This window comes from Eretmochelys imbricata, chromosome 1 (assembly GCF_965152235.1).
Source record: "Eretmochelys imbricata isolate rEreImb1 chromosome 1, rEreImb1.hap1, whole genome shotgun sequence".
Taxonomy (NCBI): domain Eukaryota; kingdom Metazoa; phylum Chordata; order Testudines; family Cheloniidae; genus Eretmochelys; species Eretmochelys imbricata.
In genome coordinates this window covers 200061445-200089304 of record NC_135572.1, presented here as the reverse complement: position 1 = coordinate 200089304, position 27860 = coordinate 200061445, and the positions used below count along the sequence as shown (strand labels likewise).

The window sequence follows — 27860 nt, the reverse complement described above, 5'->3', positions numbered from 1 at the left end:
ACCAGAGCAGAGACACAAAGCAGGCTGCTCCCTAAGACAGAGAGGCACAACTCACTCCAGCTTATTCTAGGCTGGCTAGCTACAGACTGATTGCTGGTCACATGCCTCCCTACAGAGCTCCTGAGGCTGGATGCAGGACCAGGAAACTCTCCTGCTCTTAAAGCGATAGTTTGCAATTTCAGCACAGTCCTCAATATGCCACATAACCATGCTTCTGGAACCAGGTCCTGACATGCTCATCTAAGCCAGTTACAACAAGCGTGGCTGAACCGTGCCACCACACAGCTGTTCCCACAACAGAGCCATGTGTCAGTCATGGCTCCATATCCATGCTTTTCATGCTGCCATGCCTGTCTATGTTTGATGAGTGCATTCTGGGAAAATCTGGGCACCCATCCCATTGTACCTCGGCAGAAGATTATGTCTGCAGAACACACACACACACACAGTGACATCAGCAACACTTGACAAGATGTAGAACAGAGGTCCTGACCAATTGTAGTTGTTCACACTCTTCTCTTGAGTTGCCTTTAAGAGCAAGTGCCACTTCAAAATCCTCTCCGCAGTCGCACATTTCCCTAAGGAACAACACACCTCGCCTGCTGGCACATTTAACCCAGCTGATATGACTGGGGAAATCCATTTTGTCCATTGTGTGGGAAACGGATGTCCTTACACAAACTGTACAGATCTCCCAAGTAAAAGAGGGCTGCCCCTGCTTGGCTCATGTCTTATCTTCCACCAAATATTAGATCTTTTAGAAAATGGCACCTCAGTCCCATGATGCCAGCTGATTCCGGATCGCAGGGCTCAGGCTAATGGTATGTTTAATTGTGGTATAGATGCTCGACTGGGACCCTTCCACCTTGCAGGGACTTAGATGGGAGATAAGGAGGCAGCCATGTGCGTGCCCAGAGGCAGCAATTTAAGAGCTGAGTAAGTTTAGGCTCCTATAGTATTTTGTGGATCACAGTGCAGCCAGCCCTGGGACTTAGGTGCCTAAGTACGTTTTGTGGGCCTGGGCCTATATGTACATAATCACTCTGAACCATTTTTTTCTCCTCTCAGTCCTGTAGAGCTAACACACCTATGGGGGAGTTCACTGCATTCTGTCCCCACTTCCATATCCGTGAAATAAAACTGCAGTTAGCATAACTTCTTGCTAGGTTTTCTTATAGCACACAAAGACTACACAATAGCTGTAGGAGAGGAAGGGAAGAATACCACTCTATGCAGGTGAAACTAGAGGGGAGTGTCTTAGGGAGACAGAAGGCAATTTCCTCCACATTAGCTTCAAGAATTTTAAGAACTTCATAAAACAAATATTAAAGAACACTATGGCATTTCCGGGCAGCATTTCCACTTTAAAATGCTGCTCAGGGATTGTATGAGGATGTCATGGTTTCTGGTTGTTGTTATTATGAGGTCCCTGCCAGCAATCTAACTGCGACTGGCCTAAGTTACAATAAACATTCCTTTGAAATCCCATTAAAATACCCAGCTGCCACTTCTGTTCCATTGGGACCTGAATCTCTGGCCCTTTTGCTTTGACATGGAAGCAAAGCTTACTCTAAAGACTTGGATCAGTCATAGTCTGCTCTAGCGCTGAATGATACAAGAAGAAACCAGCTCCCCTCTAACTCTTCCCCCTCCTTTGCACTAGGCCTCTTGACTCAATCTTTCATTGCTCATTTGGAAATGGAGAGGTGCAAGATTTATCCTGGAATCTGGTGCATTGCTGAAATAGGTTCCTTGTGTGCATGTCCCCTCCCTGCCCTGAACTGTGATTGTAGGAGGTGTTTTTGTCCTGTCAATCTTGCTCTGATTCTGCTGAACATTCCTAGAGAGCTTCCCGCCCATTAAAACGAATGCAAAGATGTCCAGGCAGAATCAGCTAGTCTGGCAAGAGTGGGTTCCCCTGGTGTTTCCATGTTGCTGATGGCTGCTCCCTGCAGAGGCATCGAGGCAGATGTGGTGGGCAAAGGGATGTTACCTCGCAGGAACGTGCCTGGAGCGCTGCTGTTCACATCACTGCCCGGGTTGGCAACATTAAGGGCACTGTTGCTGACTGTCCACAGACAGGGATAGTGGCTAGAACAAAGCAGGGTAAACCATAATAGAACTTAAAGAGGTATTTCAAAGTAGATTAACATCCCACCCCACCCCACCCCCGTCCCCATGGCACAACACGGCAAAGTAAAGTGCATTACCCAGTATTTGCTACTGTGATAGCATACCAGACTCAGCAGACCATTGGTCTCAACTGGCAACTCCTATGTGAAAACCCAATAAGAACTAGGGCTGGTTTGGGGGAATGGGGGAAAGGGGAGGAAATGTGAAGCTAATTTTGAAATTTGAAAAGATTTATAGTTCTAAATTTTGAAAAAAGTTCCACCAGCTTGGCAGCTGATCAACAAAGGAGAGGACTTTTTTTTTTTTAATGTTTTCTCCAGTGACTTTCAGAATTTTAAAATTAAAATCTTCATCCAAACTTCTAGAACGTTTCAACTTCTCTGTTAACAGTACTTGATATCTTTGTAACATCTTATGAACTGGAGTTCACAGTGCCCCAGAGAGGCAAGTATTATTGTTCTCATTTTACACAGAGAGATTAAATCCAAAATATTTCAGTGTCAACTAATTTTGGATGCCTGAGTTTGTGTGTGTTGAAAGAAGACATTGCCTTTCAGAGCTGCTGAACACATGCAGCTCCCATTGATTTCAGCTGGAGTTGAAGGTGCTCAGCACTTCTGAAAATCAAGCCAGGATTTTCAGGTTGGGCACCCAGAAAATAAGGAACCCACAATTAGTGAATATTTATAAAAATGCAGGCATGATTTTCTTCGGGTCAATCACTAAAGCCATACATAGAACTCAAGAGTCCTATCGTCCAGTCCCATTTATATAGCCATTGGATCAAATGCCTTCCTATTGTTGGAAGGAGAACCCAGAAGTCCTGACTCCCATTCCTACACTAAGTACTGGCTCACACTCGCTCCTCTCCTTCCCTTGACTAAGTATTCTCTTTTAAAGATTAAAAAAAAGACTGACGGGACCAACTGTGCACTAGATAAAGGGTGGAGATAATACTAATTACCATTTATTTAGTGCTCTACATTTTCAAAGAACAGCACAAAGATTAACTCTTTAAGCCTCACAAAACCCTGCTGGTAAACATTATTGTCCTCATTTTACAGATTGGGAAACTGAGGTAAGTTATTTGGGTAAGGCCATGCAATGCGGCGGTGGCAGAGCTAGGCTTGGTTGGGAAGTCTTGAGTTCTAAACCCTTGTTCATGCTTCCAAGCCATGCTGCCTAATCATAGTGAAGGAGAAACTGCTGGGCTTGTCCCATCTCTAATATCTATGGTTCCACTGTAACCTTACCTAGGACCAGCAGTGGCAGTTCCCTTGGCATGTGGTACTGAAAGCAAGTTGGCATGTGGAGTGGATGGTAAGGAAGTCCAGCTATCGTGTCCTGGAAACATCTGCACATTATTGCTGGAGCTCTCAATCAGATTCCCTTTAGAGGAAACACAAAAGTTTGGTGACTATACCAAGTTATTGCAAGGCACTGAAGGAATGTAGAAAACAGGCAGGACTGAGAGAGAATCTAATTGGCTAATAAAGGCTCCTCCCCATAGGCCTGAGACGACAAGCACACAGGGAAGAACAAACCTACTTTACTCATGTTTCCCTCACTCAAAAAGTGAATCACAATACTCGTCTGGATGGCAGAGCAATGGTAACAGGACCAGAGCTGGCTGAATGATTTTGAACGGAACATTTTTCCATTGGAAAATGCCATATTGTTGATATCTAAACTTTCCATGGGAACATGTCGATTTTGACTAAATTTTGTTTGGAAAAAAAATGGTGAGCATTTTGAAAAGGTTGATGTGTTCCATGCCGACCTAATCGCAATAGAATGGCTCAAATTTTCATTTCAAAATGATTTTTTGCTTAGAAATGTATTGTTATATGATAAATAGAGCTGAGTGAATAGCTGGATGTCCCAGGGCTTCCAGGCTCATAACAGGACCAGTGCTGGGAAACTTGGTGGGGTTACTGTGGGGCTATGCACCCTGAAAGCTCCAAGGATCCTGGCTCTGGGCAGTCTGCCTGGTGGGTCTGCCCCAGAGCTGTGGAGCAGAGACCCTGCCAGCCCAAGAGACCCAGCTCCAGCCAGCACAGCAGGGCTGGCGGGCTCCCAGGCACAGAGCTGTGGACAACAGAACACCAGCTGATTTCCAATGAAAACTTGCTTGTGTTTTGGCAATCTGCAAGAGATTTGGTGAAACGTTTTGGTCCAGACAATTGGCATTTTCCAACAAAGCCAAGTTTCAATGGAAAATTTCCAACCAGCTCTACTTATGACTAATATTAAAATTTTTAAAAAGTCAAAATCTGAATGAAATTTTAATTTTATCAAAAAAGGAACATTTTGGCTGACCCAAAACAAAAATCAAAAATTTTGTTTTGTAGGAACTTTTGATTTAATTTTGTTTTTCATTCTGATTCAGAATGAAACCAAATTTGGAAACATCAGCATTTCCCATGCAACAGAAATTCTGAGTTCTGACCTGCTCTAAATGGAATGTAGAACCTTTCATCTCTAGCGTTGTCAGTTCAAATGCAGCCTAAGCCGATAATGAGCAAAGTTACCACCAGTTGCTGATTGTTCAATGACCTACATGAAACAAACTGATGCTCTCAGTCCTGTTCTTTGTGAACATGTATCCATATCAGAGAAACTGCCACCATGATTGGTATTAATTGGCAGTCACAACAGGAAGATGAAGGACTGAATAGGACACAGTAGAGCACCTCAAAGAATTTTCAGGCAGAGGGGGCTCTAAAGACATATTGACAATACAAAAACCTGTTCCCAAATCAGCTCTTAACATTCCCTTAAGGGCTGCTTTTGACTCTGGAGGGACACTGTTTCATTACTTGGAATAAAAGGAAGGTCTGAAATGGTTCTGGGAGTTTTGATATAATTAATAAGAAGTCATTTAAACACAATTGCTCTCCTTCTCTCATTCTCATCTATCTTCACCTACTTAGCCTTTGTGACATATCTACCTCTAACTTTTATACTTTTGTTTTCTGTGAACTGTACCTTTAAATTTCTGAATACTCTCCTTGTGTGTGGAGTTCAGGAACTATTTTGTTCTCAGAGTTCAGTGCAGACTGTTACAGAAGAGACACACACTGTGCTCTCTCCACTGACTTGTTTTTTCTTGCTTTGCTGTTTCTTTTAATGTAAGGAAGAACTGTGCAGGCTGTGTGTGAGGAGACATTGCAGTCTTACCTGTTGGGGAGTGATTTCTCTGTATGTATGAAGCAGGATATGGTGCAGCCCGATGCCCTCGAAGGGCTGCATAATGCTCACAGCCATGGTGGGAATGTGGGGCAGGCAGAGACAAAGCTCCTCCATACTGATAATTAGAGCTTCCTGCTGCACACACTGCATCTGGACTGGAAATCAACCAGCCACCTACTGCGAGGGGAAAGGAAGAAACAGGAAGCAAAATTAATAAAATTTGAATAAGGAGAGTAACCAGACTTCCCAGAAATGTACCCTGCCAGATTACAAGAATTCCAAACAGTAGGAAACCTGCTTGTTGCCTGGCGTTTGTTTTGTACCAAAGAATGAGTCCCAAGCCACAAAAAAGACATTTAGACACCAGATAACAATATTGCTAATACTTAGATAGCATCTTCATAGCAAATGATCCCCAGCACTTTACAAATTTTAGAAAGGAAGCCGTTCACTCCCCCAGTGAAATGCAACCTAGGGTGGAACATGGCAGCTTCTCATCAACAAAGAGCAATACTACACAACAGTTAAGGCAGAATGTGAAGAATACTACAGAATTCAAATGAAGGGGGGGCAGATTTAGGAAAACAAAGTTAGTTACCTACAGGTGTAATTTGGCCTGCACACAGAGTTGATACCCTTACTCTTACGAAAAGTACTAGGGGATCTTTAATGAGCATAAACGGTCAGGACCTCAGTTTGCCCTCTTATTTAAAAGATGATAGCAAGGTACCAACCCCATGCAAAGTCTGCCAAGATTACAAAGCAAGAGATCTTGGCTATTAACCTGGCACTTCCATGTATTGATTGTCCACTCAGATTTTAGAGGGACACTTGCTAATTCAGAGAATTTTTCATACCCTGGAGTTCAAATAGCCCAAGCAGAAGCATGTACCTTATGTTAGTTGTACATTATGTGTTATGAGCAAAATTCATACAGGCTACAAGTCAAATTTAATCCTCAGGGCCATGGTAAACATCAGGAGATGGGTTTCATTTGTCTTTTTTTTTAAATGACACCATTCATGTAATTATAATTAACAGGCAATTTAGTTTTAGTCAGACAAATCAATATCTATATTAATAGAAAAGGAGTACTTGTGGCACCTTTCTGGACAGTCTCTACGTAAAAGAATAAATGGACACAAACCAGATGTCAAGAATTTTAACATTCATAAACCAGTCGGAGAACACTTCAATCTCTCTGGTCACTCGATTTCTGACCTAAAAGTGGCTATTCTTCAACAAAAAAACTTCAAAAACAGACTCCAATGAGAGACTGCTGAATTGGAATTAATTTGCAAATTGGATACAATTAAATTAGGCTTGAATAGAGACTTGGAGTGGTTGAGTCATTACACAAAGTAAAACTATTTCCCCTTGTTTATTCCCCCACCCCCACCCCCCACTGTTCCTCAGACGTTCTTGTCAACTGCTGGAAATGGCCCACCTTGATTATCACTACAAAATGTTTCCCCCCACCCCCCTCCTGCTGGTAATAGCTCATCTTAAGTGACCACTCTCCTTACAGTGTGCATGATAAACACCCATTTTTTCATGTTCTGTGTGTATATAAATCTCCTCACTGTATTTTCCACAGTATGCATCCGATGAAGTGAGCTGTAGCTCACGAAAGCTTATGCTCAAATAAATTGGTTAGCCTCTAAGGTGCCACAAGTACTCCTTTTCTTTTTGCGAATACAGACTAACACGGCTGCTACTCTGAAACCTATATTGAATAGAGTTGTCTTCTAGGATCGCTTCCTGATCCCTCACTCCAACTTTCACTTCCCTCAAAAGCCACACAGAAGACTCATCTATTCCTTGGTCTGAGGAGAGCTGGATTTGCCTCCTTCTGGAATCCACCCAAACTGCACCTCAATTTGGCATTTCTCTAAAGAATGATGTAACTTGACGCCTTTACGCCTATCCACAATGCTGAGCTCACTGCCTCTCAAGCAATTCCATATGCTGCACATCAATGGGTTACATATTCTGTAACACTCACTGTGTGCTGTACATACAGATACCATAGTTGCCAGCTACCCATATGTATGGTACGGAAGACCGTGAACCCGGGGCCTTCTGGCACGCAAACAGATGGACCTACTACTGGAAATAAAGAGGCTCTTCTTCAACCAAACTGAAGTAGAAGAGTTTTATTCTGTAGGCCTCCAGACACTGGAGGGCCATGATGCACAAAACACCCACTATTAATACTGAGCAGATAGCTGTGACTTTCTTGTGAACTACTGAGCAAATTAAATATCTTCTTGTTGTTCGCTATGGATGGGACCTCATAATGCAGTCTGTTCATGGACATTTGTACAAACAATTTCATTAGTGAACAAAACAAGCAAGATGGGCAATCCAAAATTCATTTAGAGATGGGAACAGAATTGCCAGTGTGACTGATTATATAAAGTACATGGTGGCAATTAGAAATAATAATGGGAAATGAAATCAAAATAGTTTGTGGAATGGGCAAGAAGCAAAAAATGTCAGTAAAAATGTTTCAGTGAAAAATCTGGAAAGAAAACATTTTTCACCAATACCAGAGCTTATGAATGGAAGAAAAGCCAAATTCCAATAAAATAAGAACCACCACCCCTCCTATATTTTATGAATCATTCACCCAGCGATAATGATGGGACATTTGTAGGGATAACAAGAGTTTCCAGAGTTATACTACTAAACAAACAAAAAAAAGAACACAGCTTTGGAAAGGTTATAAGTCTCAAACTGCCAGGCTCAAGCAAACCTCTAAATACTGGGGATTATAAAGAAAATTTCCTTGTGGGTAGATTATCCCATAACTGCCTACTACAGGGTTTCTTGAACCTTCCTCTGAAGTATTTATAGTACTGACTTCCATCAGTGACAGGATTCTAGATTGGATAAGACTAGTGACCATCTAGTCTAGCACATCCTATGTCCATAATAAGAACGTAAGAATGGCCATACTGGGTCAGACCAAAGGTCTGCCGACAGTATCCAATGCCAGGTGCCCCAGAGGGAGTGAACCTAACAGGTAATGGTCAAGTGATCTCTCTCCTGCCATCCATCTCCACCCTTGGACAAACAGAGGCTAAGGACACCATTCCTTATCTATCCTGGCTAATGGATTTATCTAGTTCTCCATGAATTTATCTAGTTCTCTTTTAAACCCTGTTATAGTCCTAGCCTTCACAACCTCCTCAGGCAAGGAGTTCCACAGGTTGACTGTGCACTGTCTGAAGAAGAACTTCCTTTTATTTGTTTTAAACCTGCTGCCGATTAATTTCATTTGGTGGCCCCTAGTTCTTATATTATGGGAACAAGTAAATAACTTTTCCTTATTCACTCTCTCCACACCACTCATGATTACATATATACCTCTATCATATCTCCCCTTAGTCTCCTCTTTTGCAATCTGAAAAGTCCTAGTCTCTTTAATCTCTCCTCATATGGGACCCGTTCCAAACCCCTAATCATTTTAGTTGCCCTTCTCTGAACCTTTCCTAATGCCAGTATATCTTTTTTGAGATGAGGAGACCACACCTGTACGCAGTATTCAAGATGTGGGCGTACCATGGATTTATATAAGGGCAATAAGATATTCTCTGTCTTATTCTCTATCCCTTTTTTAATGATTCATAACATCCTGTTTGCTTTTTTGACTGCTGCTGCACACTGTGTGGACATCTTCAGAGAACTATCCACGATGACTCCAAGATCTCTTTCCTGATTAGTTGTAGCTAAATTAGCCCCCATCATATTGTATGTATAGTTGGGGTTATTTTTTCCAATGTGCATTACTTTACATTTATCCACATTACATTTCATTTGCCATTTTGTTGCCCAATTACTTAGTTTTGTGAGATCTTTTTGAAGTTCTTCACAGACTTCTTTGGTCTTAACTATCTTGAGCAGTTTAGTATCATCTGCAAACTTTGCCACCTCACTGTTTACCCCTTTATGAATAAGTTGAATAGGATTGGTCCTAGGACAGACCCTTGGGGAACACCACTAGTTACCCCTCTCCATTCTGAAAATGTATCATTTATTCCTACCCTTTATTCCCTGTCTTTTAACCAGTTCACAATCCATGAAAGGATCTTCCCTCTTATCCCATGACAACTTAATTTACACAAGAGCCTTTGGTGAGGGATCTTGTCAAAGGCTTTCTGGAAATCTAAGTAAACTATGTCCACTGGATCCCCATTGTCCACATGTTTGTTGACCCCTTCAAAGAACTCTAATAGAGTAGTAAGACATGATTTCCCTTTACAGAAACCATGTTAACTTTTGCCCAACCATTTATGCACTTCTATGTGTCTGACAATTTTATTCTTTACTATTGTTTCAACTAATTTGCCCGGTACTGACGTTAGACTTACCGGTCTGTAATTGCCAGGATCACCTCTAGAGCCCTTTTTAAATACTGGCATTATGTTAGCTATCTTTCAGTGACTGGGTACAGAAGCTGATTTAAAGGACAGGTTACAAACTATAGTTAATAGTTCCGCAATTTCACATTTGAATTCTTTCAGAACTCTTGGGTGAATACCATCTGGTCCCGGTGACTTGTTACGGTTAAGTTTATCAATTAATTCCAAAACCTCCTCTAATGACACTTCAATCTGTGACAATTCCTCAGATTTGTCACCTACAAAGGATGGCTCAGGTTTGGGAATCTCCCTAACATCCTCAGCCATGAAGACTGAAGCAAAGAATTCATTTAGTTTCTCCACAATGACTTTGTCGTCTTTAAGTGTTCTTTTTGTATCTCGATCGTCCAGGGGTCCCACTGGTTGTTTAGCAGGCTTCCTGCTTCTGATGTACTTAAAAAACGTTTTGTTATTACCTTTTGAGTTTTTGGCTAGCTGTTCTTCAAACTCCTTTTTGGCTTTTCTTATTACATTTTTACACTTAATTTGGCAGTGTTTATGGTCCTTTCTATTCACCTCACTAGGATTTGACTTCCACTTTTTAAAAGATACCTTTTTATCTCTCACTGCTTCTTTTACATGCTTGTTAAGCCACGGTGGCTCTTTTTTAGTTCTTTTATTGTGTTTATTAATTTGGGGTATACATTTAAGTTGGGCCTCTATTATAGTGTCTTTGAAAAGTGTCCATGCAGCTTGCAGGGATTTCACTCTAGTCACTGTACCTTTTCATTTGTTTAACTAACCTCCTCATTTTTGCATAGTTTCCCTTTCTGAAATTAAATGCCACATTGTTGGGCTGCTGAGATGTTCTTCCCACCACAGGAATGCTAAATGTTATTATATTATGGTCACTATTTCCCAGCGGTCCTGTTATAGTTACCTCTTGGACCAGATCCTGTGCTCCACTCAGGAGTAAATCAAGAATTGTCTCTCCCTTGTGGGTTCCTGTACCAACTGCTCCAATAAGCAGTCATTTAAAGTATCGAGAAATTTTGTCTCTGCATTTCATCCTGAGGTGACATGTACCCACAACAAGAAGGATGTGAAAAAATTGGAAAGCGTTCAGCAGAGGGCAACAAAAATGATTAGGGGACTGGAACACATGACTTATGAGGAAAGGCTGAGGGAACTGGGATTGTTTAGTCTGCGGAAGAGAAGAATGAGGGGGGATTTGATAACTGCTTTCAAGTACCTGAAAGGGGGTTCCAAAGAGGATGGACCTAGCCTGTTCTCAGTGGTGGCAGATGACAGAACGAGGAGTAATGGTCTCAAGTTGCAGTGAGGGAGGTTTAGGTTGGATATTAGGAAAAACTTTTTCACTAGGAGGGTGGTGAAGCACTGGAATGTGTTACCTAGGGAGGTGGTGGAATCTCCTTCCTTTGAGGTTTTTAAGATCAGGCTTGACAAAGCCCTGGCTGGGATGATTTAGTTGGGGATTGGTCCTGCTTTGAGCAGGGGGTTGGACTAGATGACTTCCTGAGGTCCTTTCCAATCCTGATATTCTATGATTCAGTATGGGGATAATTGAAATCCCCCACTATTATTGAGTACTTGTGGCACCTTAGAGACTAACCAATTTATTTGAGCATAAGCTTTCGTGAGCTACAGCTCGCATCCGATGAAGTGAACTGTAGCTCACGAAAGCTTATGCTCAAATAAATTGGTTAGTCTCTAAGGTGCCACAAGTACTCCTTTTCTTTTTGCGAATACAGACTAACACGGCTGTTACTCTGAAACCTGTCACTATTATTGAGTTCTTTATTTTGATAACCTCTCTAATCTCCCTTAGCATTTCACAGTCACAATCACTGTCCTGGTCAGGTGGTCGATAATAGATCCCTACTGTTATATTCTTATTAGAGCATGGAAGTACTACCCATAGAGATTCTATGGAACATGTGGATTCATTTAAGATTTTTACTTCATTTGATTCTACATTTTCTTTCACATACAGTGCCTCCAGAGGGGATCTAGTACTTAAAAGTGAAAAAGCCTTCCAGTCTGCCAGACCTATTAGCACAACATTGAAACTGTTAAAGAGCCATTCAAGTGGTAATGAAGCCATTTAACAGGCATTTGCTAACCCAGAGGTATATATGGTCAGTTTCTGAATTTACTAACAAAAACAGGTTTCAGAGTAACAGCCCTGTTAGTCTGTATTCGCAAAAAGAAAAGGAGTACTTGTGGCACCTTAGAGACTAACCAATTTATTTGAGCATGAGCTTTCGTGAGCTACAGCTCACTTCATCAGATGTATACCGTGGAAACTGCAGCAGACTTTATATATACACAGAGAATATGAAACAATACCTCCTCCCACCCCACTGTCCTGCTGGTAATAGCTTATCTAAAGTAATCGTCAGGTTAGGCCATTTCCAGCACAAATCCAGGTTTTCTCACCCTCCACCCCCCCCACACAAATTCACTCTCCTGCTGGTGATAGCCCATCCAAAGTGACAACTCTTTACACAATGTGCATGATAATCAAGTTAGGCCATTTCCTGCACAAATCCAGGTTCTCTCACTCCCTCACCCCCCTCCAAAAACCACCCCCATACACACACAGACTCACTCTCCTGCTGGTAATAGCTCGTCCAAACTGACCACTCTCCAAGTTTAAATCCAAGTTAAACCAGCACATCTGGGGGGAGGAGGGGGTAGGAAAAAACAAGAGGAAATAGGCTACCTTGCATAATGACTTAGCCACTCCCAGTCTCTATTTAAGCCTAAATTAATAGTATCCAATTTGCAAATGAATTCCAATTCAGCAGTTTCTCGCTGGAGTCTGGATTTGAAGTTTCTTTGTTTTAAGATAGCGACCTTCATGTCTGTGATTGCGTGACCAGAGAGATTGAAGTGTTCTCTGACTGGTTTATGAATGTTATAATTCTTGACATCTGATTTGTGTCCATTTATTCTTTTACGTAGAGACTGTCCAGTTTGACCAATGTACATGGCAGAGGGGCATTGCTGGCACATGATGGCATAAATCACATTGGTGGATGTGCAGGTGAACGAGCCTCTGATAGTGTGGCTGATGTTATTAGGCCCTGTGATGGTGTCCCCTGAATAGATATGTGGGCACAATTGGCAACGGGCTTTGTTATAATTATAACATTCATAAACCAGTCGGAGAACACTTCAATCATTTTGGATGGGCTATCACCAGCAGGAGAGTGAATTTGTGTGGGGGGGTGGAGGGTGAGAAAACCTGGATTTGTGCTGGAAATGGCCTAACCTGACGATTACTTTAGATAAGCTATTACCAGCAGGACAGTGGGGTGGGAGGAGGTATTGTTTCATATTCTCTGTGTATATATAAAGTCTGCTGCAGTTTCCACGGTATACATCTGATGAAGTGAGCTGTAGCTCACGAAAGCTCATGCTCTAACAAAAACAGTTGTGCATTACTGTAATATTTACTCAGAACATGTTAGCCTACAGGACCTTAGTTTAAAATTTGCTTTTAAAAATATTTCATTAGTATGTTGCTGAAGATTATAAAATCACATCTCTAAAAAATCCTTGCATAGATTTTTAGATGCACAATCTGAGTATTCATCTTTAGCCTTAAATGCTTGGATCTTCAGACATAGTTTTTTAAATAAATCCTTCAAAAGATCACCCTTATCTAAAATACACACGTTTCAGAGTAGCAGCCATGTTAGTCTGTATTTTACAAAAAGAAAAGGAGTACTTGCGGCACCTTAATTTGTTAGTGTCTAAGGTGCCACAGGTACTCCTTTTCTTTGTGTAAAATACACACGTGAGCCTGGGCTGCCATCAGGCATAGGGGCACCAGTTTAATAATATTGTATAGGGCCCCATAAATCCTAAGGACGATACTGCACATGCTCCTCTGCAGCAATCAGCTTTCCCCCATATCTTAGTTAAAACACTGCTCTGCAACCTTTCTAATGTTAAGTGCCAGCAGTCTGGATACACTTTGGTTTAGGTGGAGCCCATCCTTCCTGTATAGGCTCCCCCTATCCCAAAAGTTTCCCCAGTTCCTAATGAATCTAAACCCCATCTCCCTACACCATCCTCTCACCCACGCATTGAGACCCTGCAGTTCTGCCTCCCTACCTGGCCCCTGCGCGTGGAACTGGAAGCATTTCAGAGAATGCCACTATAGAGGTCCTGGATTTCAGTCTCCTTCCTAGCAGCCTAAATTTGGCCTCCAGGACCTCTCTCCTATCCTTCCTTGTGTCATTGGTACCTACATGTACCACGACCACCAGTTCCTCCCCAGCACTACACATAGGTCTATTATTATATATTACATAATACTTCAAGTTCCCATGAGTAAAATTACGTTGGGAAACCTTACGGTGAGAATATGTCATATGTTGACCTTCCGAAACATTTTCGGGAGTATCCTTGGAATGGTTTCTGAAAGAGAAAATAATGAGTGGTTACATTGTGCTGAATTCAAAGAAGGCAAAAGGGTTAGGGAAATGGAAATTGGAAAAAAAAATGAAAACTGAAAATTGTTCAATTTTAGGTTTCATCAACTGAAAAAACAGAAAGGAAAATGAAGATAAAAAAGAAATTCCACCATCTTCAACTGATCGCTAGAGAACTGTAGAAAGCTCTGTACTATGAAAGATGTGCAGTCAAGGAGGCAGGAGCCCTTGCCTCATTCCATGTGCAACAATGTCCCTGACTCTGTCATCTTCGGAGATTGAACCCTAGCGCTCTGGATCTAAGTACATGAGCCCTTTTTGCTTGAGTGAAAGGACCAAGGCCATTGACTTCAAGGCAGTAGTAGACTCAAACCTCTATACGTGGTCCAGCCACCAGAGGGGGACAAAGCCATATTTTGTTAGCTTGGGTGGCACATACAAACCATTTAAAGGTGACAAATAAATACACTTATTTTCGGACAGCGCATGTCTCTCTAACTTCTTAAATACAGTGATCTCCTATGGAGACTATTTTAATTAAATGGATCACACTTTACCTTAAAGGTATGGTAATTACAGTGCAGTTACATTGCAATTTCACTGTGGTTATGTTGATCTCTGTGGTTACTACTTATTCATATAACTGGATAGTTACATGAAATGAGAATATATGAGAACAATTAAAGTATAAATACAATGGAGCTAACATACCTAAAATCTAACACTATGTGTATGAAATGCAACACTGAAGGGTTAATAAGAAGTACAGTCGACCTGTTAAATTTCTATTTATACGAATTAGTAGTAATTATATACTGAAAAGCAAAACCAAAGATAACCGTAATGTGATTATAGTAGTCTTATTATAAAATGTGACAAATAAATGATATTTCAGCATTTTGTATCAGCAGTGCACTCACCCATGTAGGACCAAAGTGTGATGACAAATACCGTGACGTAAATCTGACATTAACACCACTGACCTCAATGGCGTTACTCTGGATTTATAGCAGTGGAAAGGGGGGTCAGGATTTGCCCCTTATCATTCTCATAGTATTGTTACAATTTTAACTGTAACAGCAGCAAAAGTCATCAAGCTGAGCAAAAGTCAAACTCACCTTTCCTTTGCATCCAGGAAGGCTTTGGCAAAGGGATTATACTTGATTTTGAGAGCTGTTATCTTGGGTTTACAAAAAAAAAGGCATGTTAGTGAAGGTAATTTTAACAGAGACTTGACATAGCATTGTCCAGCGTAAACTGAATGGACTCAGTTCTGCCTCAGTTAGTGAAACAAAAGACAGGCATTGTATTTACCATGTGGCTATATGTCAGCCAGGTGCATTGTGTGGGAGCATTGCTCTCCTCCGAAGCATACAGACATTGGTCACTGCCAAAGGCAGGAAACTAGAACTGATGGACCAATGGTCTTATTCAGTATGGCAAATTCTGTATTATTGTGAATACTTCTCCCAAAGCTGCTGAATTGCATACAAATATGAATAATAGCTGTAGTGACATTAACTAGGAAAAAAGGGACAAGGGCCACCAACCCCCATGCTTCAGGGCACTGCCTGATTACAGTTTGAGGTCAGGAAGAAATTTCCCCAGGGTCTAGTACAATAGTCTGGGTGCATTATAGGAGGAGTGGAGGAGTTATATTTTCCACAGAAATATCCAGCACTGGCCAGTATTAGAGACAGATGCTGGACAAGACAGAAAGTCAGTCTGTTCCAGCTTGGTAAGGGGATGGGCTACTGGTACAGATAGACCAATCCAGTATGGCAGGAGGCAGAATACCAGACTAGCCTGACCACTCATCTGTACTCGTACTGCAGTCAGATTCTAGACAACGTGGACCAAGGGTGTGTTTTGTTCCAGCAAGGAGACAGAGTATTCAATTAGATGGGCCCTCAATCCGCTCTGGACCAACAGGGAGACAGGATACTGGATTATGTTCACCATAGGTGTGTGCTGATCTGGCAGGTCTTAGGCTTTTAATATTTCCTCATCAGCGATGACCAAATTGTGTGACATTATTATCCATCTACCTCTTCATTTTGATAAGCAGTGACAGCTATGAACTGAGTCTCCGGAAAGGAGCAGTTCATTACCATCCTATGTTGGCCTCCCACGCGAACGATGTGAACCTGAGGCTCGTATTTATGCAAGGAATTCAGCATTATCTGCAGAAAACAAGAAGGAAGATAGACAGAATTAATAGGCAGCAAGTTTAAAACAAACCAAAGGAATTATTTCTTCACACAACGCACAGTCAACCTGTGGAATTCCTTGCCAGAGTTGCAAGACCATAACAGGGTTCAAAAAAGAACTAGAAAAAAATTCATGGAGGATACGTCCATCAATGGCTATTAGCCAGTATGGGCAGGGATGGTGTCCCTAGCCTCTGTGTGCCAGAAGCTGGGACTAGATGGTAGGGGATGGCTCACTTGATAATTGCCTTGTTCTGTTCATTCCCTCTGGGGCACCTGTCATTGGCCACTGTCAGAAGACAGGATACTGGGCTAGATGGACCTTTGGTCTGACCCAGTATGGCCGTTCTTATGGAGTGTCACAGCTACATCAGTGATGCCCAGCCTGAAACAGCTGAAGAGCTACGTTTGTCACCAAACAGAGCCACAAAGGAATTATGAGTGATGACCCGACTTTGCCTTGTGGTATTTGCATCGTGTCATTGATACTTGTTGTCAGTCCCATATTGAGGGGACATCACTTACCAACGTCACAGTGCAACCCCAATGTCAGCAGAGCTCTCCAGGGTCATTCTCTCTGTGATTCCACACTACCCTTTATCCCCTCCCCAATTCCTGGCTGCTGAAAGAGAGAAGGATTTCTTCTTTCCTCCTTCCGTTTGAGGATGGACAGGGACAGACTCCAGCTGAATTACATTAGATGCTTCTGATGCAGCAGTAAATATTTATATTTTGATAGTGCCCAAAGAAGACCCCAGTCAGAATGGAGGCCCCACTGTGCTGGAAGCTGTACAAACAGATAAGAGACAATCCCCACCCGGAGGTGCTTATGGTCTAAAAAGCACTGGGACCATGATCTTTTTCTGTGTTTTACGAAGTGCTGAACACACAAGGGGTGCTCAGTGAACAATACAATTATTTGTTCTTATTATAAAATACCTTCCTCCAAGGATCGCATTTTGATTAAGAACAAAGAAGGGGAAGCAGAGCCCCAGACAGGGGATATGACTTGCCTAAACACCCAAATTTGTCCATAATTTTTTCCCACCCTTCAAAAATATCCTCCCTTCTGGGGATTAGGAAGGAAGGATGGTCTTATAGTTAAGATGCAGAACCAGAATGTGGCAGCCATTGGATTCTGTTCTTAGCTCCACTACTGACACCCTGTATGACCTTGGGCAAAGCATGTCACCTGTCAACGCCTCTGTTTCCCCATCCATAAAATGAGGATAAACAATTCCCTACCTCATAAGAGTGCTCTGAAGCTAAATTTTAAGGCTTGTGAGGTGCCTAGATGAGCATAATAGAAATGACGACAAACAAATTAGAAATACTACAATAAGGAGATACTACTCAGGGCTAAGGTTAAAGTAAAGAACCTTATATTTATATATATTTATAGTTTGACAGAATTCGATTTTTTTATACCTATATATAATTCTGACAGATAATATTGATGTTTATTTTTAAGCATTTTTTCTATTTTTTTCTATATATATATATATAAATAGAAGTTCACAGTTGCACAAAATTATGGGCATGACAGACAATGAGTGGGCGGGTCAGATGATTATTTAATGACCTTAGATGTTGAGATTTGAAAAATTAAAGCTTTATAATTATTAAAACACAAATTGTCAACATCACGTCAAACTATACAAAAATCAGTATCCTTAAATCAAACCCTAATATATTCTCAAGCAGCGTTTTTCTTACTTTGCCTAGCTGCACATTTTGATTATCATCGATGGAAATATTTTTTGTCAGCTTGTGTGTAGATGGTAAAATTGACATTTACTTATAAAAATCAAATCCTTCCAAGCCTAAATATTTACTTGAAAGAAATTGACTTTAGGCTGACAAGTAGCATCCAATATAGGAGTTTTGTACAAAACAAATATGCAAACAAAAGATCGTGTGCAATATTTTACTTTCAGATACATCTTCAAAAAAAACAGTCCAAACCAATTTTTCTGTTTGTATTTTTAAGGGGCTCAAAGTGAATGTCACTTATTTCTAGTACATGCAGTTTCCTCCCAAAGACCAAAGCTGACTCAATAGAATATTGATAATTATCATGAGGCAGAAGCAGACATAGTAATTATTTCATTTAGGAGCAGCCTTTTATTCTGGTATCTGACTCTTGCCAACATTCCACTTACACCAAAGAACATGGGGAAAAACAACAAAAACCTAATACCCACAACCATTTTTTCCCCTTTCTCTAAAGTTCTATGTAAAAAACCCAGCACACAAGACAAACTATGAAAAGCCCCGATGATTAAATAACCCACAGCACTCTCTGTCTCTCTTAACATCAAGAAGTCCATTAAAATCTGAAAGTGCCAATTAAGACCTGTTTATTCCTGTTTACATTTGGGCTCCAGAGAATAAATGGCATCTGTGGGTGAAGAGGGCCCCTCTAATTGCATAAATGCACCCTTGATATTTCTTGATTGGTAGGTGCTTGCAATGGAAGACCAGAGGTGTATGGGAAACATCGTGCTGTACCTGCCCGCTTCCATTGAGCTTGTTGGTAAGTTTCACTTTGCTGAAGGAAACAGAGGCTTTCATCCAGTGCGCCCCGAAGTTGGGAGAGTCTGGGTGGATGTAGACGCAGCTGTGGCTTGGTGGTTCTGGTTTCCCAGCGGGCATCCATTCACCATTCACATACTTCCAGCGGTGGCCGTCGGTTGGGGCAAAGTCCAACAGGAAGGAGTACATGGCGTTGGGATCCAAACCTGACACACTGATCTTTAAAACTGGGAACATCCGTCTGTAGTGGAAACAGAAGGCAGAAGTGGGGAAAGCAACATTAGTCCTGATATAAAAGAGGCTTGTTGGTATGTTTCTGCAAAGACGCTCCCTGAGTTGCTCAAAGAACAAATTACCCTCACGGTGGCTGAAACAGAGATGATGTTAAAGGACTACCATCACTTTGTTTTCATTTCCTGTTGGTCAGTCAGAACCAGCCACAAAGTGCTTTCATGTTTCACCTGAAATATGGAATTTCACCCCAAAATGACCCTGGTTGATGGGACCAGGACTGATAATATTGTCCTGTACTAGTCAGACTCTTATGGCTATCAACCTTATTCCACTGGAGAGGTGGATGGAAATCCCTACACCACAGTAGTACAGATCTAGAAGACAGCGAGAATTCAGATCTTACAATTGTAACATCTTAATTTGTAGAAAACTATTCAGAAATCATTCACACATCCCCATCTTTATCCCTCACCAGCCAATGGGGAGCCATAAACAAGATATACCAACACAGGCAGATTTAAATTCTTCCTTTACTACACAGACATTTTGGAAAAATCACTAACATGGGTGGGGTTCTTCAATCTAGCAGAGAAAGGTATAATACGATCCAATGGCTGGAAGTTGAAGCTAGACAAATTCAGACTGGAAATAAGGTGTACATCTTTAATGGTGAGAGTAATTAACCATTGGAACAATTGACCAAGGGTCGTGGTGGATTCACAGACAAATTTTTAAATCAAGACTGGATATTTTTATAGAAGATCTGCTCTAGGAATTATTTTGGGGAAGTTCTATGGCCTGTGTTATACATGAGGTCAGACTAGATACTCACAATGGTCTTTCTGGCCTTGGAATCTATAAATTATATACGACGCTTGAAGGCACATATGGAACATACATACATAAGAATGACCGTACTGGGTCAGACCAAAGGTCCATCCAGCCCAGCATCCTGCCTTCCCACAGTGGCCAATGCCAGGTGTCCCAAAGGGAACAAACAGACCAGGTAATCATCAAGTGATCCATCCCCTGTTGCCCACTCCCAGCTTCTGGCAAACAGAGGCTAGGGACACCATCCCTGCCCATCCTGGCTAACAGCCATCGATGGACCTGTCCTCCATGAACATATCTAGTTCTTTTTTGAACCCTCTTATAATGGAATAAGGCAAGGCTTTAAAGCCACCTGCGTATCTGTACGGTTGATTAATGTGCACAGTGAGTGAGGAAAACCATTTCAATTAAGGCCTGATCCAAAGCTCGTTGAAGTCAATGGAAAACTCCCATTGACATTGGTGGGCTTTGGATCAGGCCCTTAGTGCACAAAAATGCACACTTGTTGCATGTGCATCTTGAGCGGGAATTCATTCTACTGATGTCTAGCAAATAGCTTTGCATCATGGAATTTTTGTTTTCTTGTTCTATGTGTGGAGATTGTTGGTTTTTTTACATTGTATACATCATACAATTTTACTTACACACACACACACACACTTTATCCATGTTGTAAATAAGCCTACTCTGGCCAGGGTCCCCCAAAACACATATTGCCCCCTTGTTTCACCACAGCCCCACTCATTAACACACTCCCCTCACCTACATCGTCGCTCCCCCTTGAGGCCCACACTTCTCTCATTCAGCTTATAAACTGTGAGATGCGCCAACTGTTACCCATGTCAGTGATACACAGAAACCTTTAAAAGCTGCAGGGGTAGGCAAGCAGGGAGGCCGTGGTAGGGAGAGGGGCTGTGAGGGGAGCATGTTGGAGGACAGTAAGGCTAGGGGTGATTGGGAGAGCGCAGGGGTGGGGAAAAGAGGATTTGAGGGCAGCACTCTGGCCTGTCCATGGAAAAGTGCCATGGTGGTGGAGTGGTGTTCTGAAAATGATCAGAAGGGGAAGCGAGCCTGGGGGTAGACGGTTGGGAGCTGAGAACTCAAGTTTCTGTAGGGATAATGCAGATCAACACCGATAGCTGTCCATGGGAATGACTCTCCATGTTGATCCATATTAACGGAAAATCTGGGAAACGCACACAACCTCCTTCCCCCCCACCCCCAGTTTACTTTGAGGAAAGGTTGCTAGACCATATGTCCTACCACTGAAAACCTTAGAAAGCAAGAGGTGAGGTTGAGAACAGGGGCTGAAAACTCTGCTTCTTTGTTATGTTTGGGAAAAGCTGTATGACAGGGTGATCTATGGGGTCAGTGGGACGGGTTCTCCCATTGCTGCAGTTAATCCACCTCCCCAGTAGGCGGTAGCTAGGTCGATGGAAGAATTCTTCTGTCAACCGAGCACTGTCTGCACCAGTGGTTAGGTCAGCATAGCTGCACCCTTCAGGGATGGGGATTTTTCACATCCCTGAGAGATGTAGCTATGCTAATGTAAGTTTTCAGCATAGACCAGCCCTTAGTCTCTCTGTGCCTCAGCTATAAAACGAGGATGATAGCACTTCCCTACCTCACAGGGGGGATATGAAGATAAATACTTTAGCGATTCTGAGAAACTCGGATACCACAGTGATGTGGGCGCTATACCTTAGATAAAACTTTTGAAATCAGGAGTTAAGTTATGGTTAGGATACTGAAACAGCTCTAACATAAATAGCAACAGAATAAAAACACTGGTGAGTCTACTGCATCAGCATCACAGCCCAGCTGTGTGTCTCGTACTATCAAGAACTAGGATTAAGTGGAGTATCAGTTTAACAACTGGTATGTCCAGCACTTCTTGCAGTAATCAGAGTGCAGTCGCCCTAAGGAGAGAACAGATGGATTAAACCCCAGAAATGAATGGTTAATTTAACTGAGTGTAGACAATGATATGGTACTATAAAAACATACTGAGTAAGGTCTTTTATGAAAGCTTGCAATGTTCTGAACTCGATGGTCATTAGGAGATGTGTGTACACACCACGGTTAGGAATGTATGTATGTGTATAGATAGAAAGCTGCAAATTGTAACTGTGATGCAACTTGAACATCACCGCATAACAGGGCCCAGAAGCAATCAGGCAGGCAGGGACTACCTCCCAAGCCAGCTGTGTACATGAACCCAGCTTCATGTACCCAGCCATTGTCCAGCCTAGAAAAGGACAAAGGTGAACCATTAAAGCTAATGGAAAGACTTTGAGACAACTGGGGACAGGGGTGCAAGAACAATTTGTACAGTGGGGGTGCTGAGAGCCATTGAACCAAACTGTAAACCCTGGATATGACGGGAACCACTTCAAGCCAGGGGGTGCTGCTGCACCCCCAGCACCCCTAGTTCCAGCACCTATGACTGGGGATTTCCCCAGTCTGAGTAACCATGAATTACCATAGTCTGAAAGAAAAAAAGGGGGAGCGGGGGCAGGGAAGCCTTTTAAAAAAGAGAATTGAAACAGAAGTTTTCATCCAGAAACTGAGAGACAGTTGGTTGGCAGGTGCTGTCCATGAAACACTGGATGCTCCTTATGGCTAGGGTGTACACTGGGAATCTGTTCAGAGGCACAAGGAATCTTGTATTAGACAAGGAATTTTATCGAATATGGAAATGGAAAGCCTGAGGTTGCATCTTTCTGTTTATTTTCTGTGTAACTTGTATGTTTGTTTCCCTTCCTCTTTCATCTTTGGAGCTGTGGCTTTTCTATTAAATAAACATTTTGTTGAGTTTTACCCCAAACCACGTGGAGTGTGCATGCCAAAATAAATTGCTGTCTGAGGGCTAGTTTCATGCCTTCTGCCGGGAGGAGCCAGAGGGGGAAGCCCAAGTGCCTGGAATTCATGAAGGAGAGATTTGGGGAGTCTCAGGACTGTTCATGTCACCCTGCAGGGAAGAACGAGGCTGGTGGGAGCCAGGATGAGACCTTGAGCTTGTGGGCAGGCGGCTGGTGTCAGGGGTCTGAGCCATCGCATCACAGCATAAATACACCCCAGGGTATGGAGCAGGCAGTGACAGAACTCCTTCCTGGGCTGTGAGATCCCCAAAACATCACATGGATCTACCTCTACCGTCTGTGATTCTCTGTATACTGCTATGCCAGTTACATTATTATAACGGAGCATCACATTGTATCGGATACATATATCAGCTATAGTATCAATGTCTCTAATTCTGATATTCACCGTGGGCCCTTGAAGTCACTATGATTCAAGCACATTTGGGGAAACATCAGTGCCTACTGGAGACTAATCTATTAGACCTTGTTAAATTGTACATGTCATAGAATCATAGAGTTGGAAGGGACCTCTGGAGGTCATCTAGTCCAACCCCCTGCCCAGAGCAGGACTAATCCCAACTAAATCATAATGTCATAATTGTGCTGCTAAGTCCTAAACTTTAAGGCCATGCAGCCTTACATTTTTCTGGTTCTGTTCGGAGCGCTACCTTTGATTTGGTAGATGACCTTGGCCAAGTCACTTCACCACACTGGGCCCCAGTTTCCCCAGATGATAACACTTACTGATTTGATAGTGTGTTGTCAGAATTAATTTGTGGGTGTTCATAAAGCTCTTAGGATGGGATTTTAAAAATTGTTCTGCATTCCTCCCTTTGAAGTCAATGGGGGTTTTAACAAACTTCAGTGGCAGCAGGGTTAGGCCAGTGCCAGGCACTTTTGACACTCCCACCCGAAAAGCCCATCACAAGTATTTTCTTGTTATTTAAGATTCCCCAGCCTGCAAAAGGCCATGAGTCATAGAAAAAAAGCTCCACCAGGTCTCATTTTGTCTGTCACCTTAGATTCTTCAGGGCCTTATCTATATTTCTCCAGCTTGTACTCTGGTTTTAATTAAAATACACTTTTAGAAATGCAAAGAGGTCTTTTTACAAAAGCCTACATGATCTTATAGTAACAGCCCCAAACCCTCTAATAACATAACTGTGCTTAGGACCATAAACCATAGACTACTGTACTTTAGCTTATTTATAAGGCAACTTACGTTTTCTATTATAGAAGGGACCCAGTCCTGCTTCCATTGATGTTAGTGATAACTCTCATTGACTTCGGGGGGGGGGGGGGGCAGGATCAGGTTGATAATGAATGCAGAGTTTAGAACAAAGCAAAAATATTGAGAATTTGATCAGTGGAAAGCTATCCATAGCCCACCCAAAAGTAACCATGAACACTAGGGTGACCAGACAGCAAGTGTGAAAAATCAGGACAGGGGGTGGGGGTAATAGGAGACTATATAAGAAAAAGACCCCAAATCGGGACTGTTCCTATAAAATCAGGACATCTGGTCACCCTAATGAACACCTGATCATAACAGACCCATCGACCTCACTCTTCCCCATGGCAAAAATAATTATCCACACATACTCACTTGTATGCTTTACCTCTGGTAAAATACTATTCTGTGTAGGGATAAGCAGTATAGTCTACATTGATTGTTTCCCGGCTGGTCTACAAAAGGAAGTTGTATTAGTTTAACTGAGGGTGTGATTTGTAACCGATTTAGTTAAATCAATGCAAAGCCCTTTTATTTGAGTTTAAACAGGCTTGCCTCGGTTTGGCTTAAGTTGATTAGGAAACAGTTTAAGACAAACTGAAATAAGCCATTCTTACAGCAAAACAAATGCCCACACAGGTGTTGGCTCTGCTTTAACTACATTAATTTAAAAACCAATTGAATTTAAACAGAGCACAACTTCTGAATGTAGACAAGGCCTTAGAAGAAACAGATGTCTGTTTCTCCATATAGGTCACTATTGGGAATGAATCCAATACTAGTGTGGTATCAGTTCAATATCTGATAACTCACGAATATCAGCTGTTTTTGCAGTGGGATAGGCTTCCTGAGCTAATAGATTTTTTTGATCTCTATCTGCTATGATCCATGACAGGTGCTAGCAGCTCGTACCACAGTTCAGCCGATGTCCCCTGTTCTGCATCAGAAAATTGCTGATCTTAATCTCTTTCTGCAAGATTGACACACATCACCCCTTCCGTTTGGCTTTTTCTCCCTCTTTGTTCCAATCCTTCCTTAATACGCAGGTCTTCTATGAAATCTCCCAGGGACAATCCAGCAAAGGAAGAACTGTGTGCTCTTAAAAACAGAAATCTCAGCCCTGCTTTGTGACTGGACCTTCCTCTAATCACCCCAACGTGTCACACATCTAATGGCATGGTCTGCCCAGTTTAGAGTGGCAGTACCTTGGGTGGACAGTCCTCACTCCCAGCTCAGCAAAGCACTCGACTTTTCCACTAGTAAGGCCCCAGCTTTAGCATTGTCTCCTCCTTTGCATTTTGTAGAGTGCTACACACACTGACTGTGCCCAGCAGCTAAGAAGAATCATGAGCAATGCAAAGGACAATATTTTGACTTCCTAAGATCTTGTAAATAAGTCATTTACCAAAGTTCCAGCCAAGTTTCCAAGTTCTCTGCCAAAGACGATGGAGCAGCAGCACTGCTGAATCTGCACCACACCAATATGCTGCCAACCGGCTTGTCTTGCACCCATTTCTAGCATAAATTGTTTATATGGGAGTGCATATCAGGGCAACAAAGACATTAGAGAGTGCGGCTGGGTCAACAGGTTGGGAGACTTGAGTTCTAGTCTGAGATCTACTATTGACTTGTGTGATCTCAGGCAGGTGACTCACTTTCCTCAGCTGTAAAATGGGGATAATGACACTGCTCTGCCTTTGTAAAGCACTTTCAGCCCTACAGACGAAAAGCTACCGTCTAAGCGCTGGGTATCATTGTAAGCGGTGTTCAGAGGGAATCATTTGTAAAGCCCTTGCAGTGGGGTGGGGAGGTGGAACTATCCTTCCCCTGGGAAATGTTCTTTACTATTTTGTTCAGTCCCAAGACAATAAATACCTTCTTGCAGTGTCTCTTACAATCAGGGCTAAAAGGGCACAGGGATAGTTTGTCAGTATTCAGAAAGGAACATGAATCCCCTCCTTAGTTTGTAGGCTGTCTCTGAGACTGCCTTTCCCTCCCTGCACAGGATATGTGGAAGCACACACAGCACTAACAACATTATACCATGGCTACAATTTTCTTTAGCCTATGTAAACAGCAGTTGCTAATATTCCCCATATACCGTAGGATACGCTAATTACACTGGGAACAGTACAGCACTCACCTGCCGTTCTTGGTCACAATCATCTCATTAGTGACTTCCCTGAACCTCTGCCACAGCGCAGCCTCCTCCAAGACAACCTGGAGTTGTTTCTCAGTCGGGTCCCCTCTGTCTCTGCCAGCTTGGAGCTCACTCTCCACGACATTGAGCAGCCTGGATACAGTGCAGTCACTGGGCTTCTTACATCCCAAATCAGTCATGGTGTACTGTCAGAAACTTCTCAGCTGGCTTTAAAAAAAAACCAAAAAACAAAAACCCTAAGCATACCAATTAATTAGCCACACTAACAAATCTGTTCTCCCTGATCTTTGGCCATCTATTTGTTCTTCCCCCCTGGAAGTCCCAATGGGACAATGACACAAGTGTGTTAAGGTTGACACACATGCACATACAAAAAGAGGACTATCTCCTAATTACTCATCAAGTCAGGTGGGAGGCAGCCTGATTACACAATTGGCTGCCTCGGAAGACGAGTTCTCCATCCAAATTAATGGGCTTTTATCTTTATTCAATCTGAAGTGGGTCTAATTGTTCTGCTTGAGAACCAGGTTTCCATTAATGAAAATTATTTCATTTCCAGACTGAAAGAATGCGTGGAAATTGTGCTTGTGCTGATGCAAACCCCAGCCAAAGGGGGAAGAGTCAGCTAGCAACATTCAAGATTGGGATGGAGAGATGCTAGTCTTGCAAGCTTTCCATCAGAAATCAAAATGTGCTCACCCTGCTCCCTTTTCTTAAAATAAAACAACAACAATAAAAGGCCCCTCTGCGCTTAAATTTTGCCCATGTGGTCTTGTGCCTGGAGGACAATTTAGTGCATGTTCAAAATGTCAGGAGTCAAGGACAAGCCGCAGTTCAGATATACGGGATTTTTTTAAAAAAGTACAGTTCTCTTTTTGGAAAGTATATTAATTTCTGGTCACCCAAAAGTGACATGACAGAGAACCTTATGCTTGTTTAATTCAATAGCCCTTGATGCACTTTTATGCTTACGATTTTTTCTGAGAAGTTGGAAGGGCTTATTTTTGGAGTTATTCATTTCATTGTAAGAAACACATTCAGCCCCTGCATTGATAAAAGTCTGGTGCACTTTATAATGCGTGTTAAGGGTTTGGCAGTCTTTCAACAGTCTGCAGGATTTAGTAAGGTCCAGCAGACCCATGGCATGTTAACAAAGTCCACCAAACTTTACAGGACAAGAAGTCTGATTGGTGTCATGCTCCTAAGCACAAAGGGCTGGATTTTGGACCCCTTTTTTGTGTTGAATAGTACCTCATTCTGCAAGTAGTCCCTTTGATTACAGTAGAGCCATGCATAGAATGAGGATATTGGAATCTAGCCCCAAAGGAGTGGAGCTCCAGTCTTGCAAAGATTTCAGACTGGAGAGCCTTGTTTACACTAGACTCACAAATTAGGACTCACAATTCCCAGCAGTGGTAGCAACAGAGGAAGCTGTAATTTAGACAAGGCTCAAATGTTTTTACCACTGTGCAACTTAGCCCTGCTATTTTCAAACCTTGGTTTTGTAAATCTTGGTCTTTTCTGCCTTAATGTACCACATTCTGATCAGCTTTCTCTGTGAAAAGAAGTGAGTTAGGTTACCCTGTCAGTTCCAATAGTCAGCTTTCTTTCTCAGTTGCAGTATAAGGGCCCATTA

At 42.2% G+C, this 27860-nt stretch overlaps 2 protein-coding genes across 3 annotated transcripts in view; both read right to left on the bottom strand.

Moving 5' to 3' along the window:
- Positions 1-27780, bottom strand: TBX19 (T-box transcription factor 19). Its single transcript, XM_077821819.1, has 9 exons — positions 27720-27780; positions 26207-26431; positions 18880-19144; positions 16207-16341; positions 15277-15338; positions 14083-14144; positions 5314-5502; positions 3387-3522; positions 1-2091 (listed from the first exon to the last, which is right to left on the bottom strand). The coding sequence occupies exons 2-9, from the start codon at positions 26401-26403 to the stop codon at positions 1860-1862; spliced, it is 1278 nt and encodes a 425-aa protein (XP_077677945.1). The 5' UTR covers positions 26404-26431; positions 27720-27780; the 3' UTR covers positions 1-1859.
- SFT2D2 (SFT2 domain containing 2) overlaps positions 26388-27860 on the bottom strand; it is a 28997-nt gene continuing 27524 nt past the window's right edge. The window contains exon 9 of one of the 2 annotated variants that reach the window (XM_077821869.1): positions 26388-26431. The gene's annotated coding sequence lies outside the window, so the exon portion shown is untranslated. Of the gene's footprint in view, positions 26432-27740; positions 27780-27860 lie in introns of those variants that run through there. The other variant, XM_077821860.1, reaches the window with a different exon arrangement.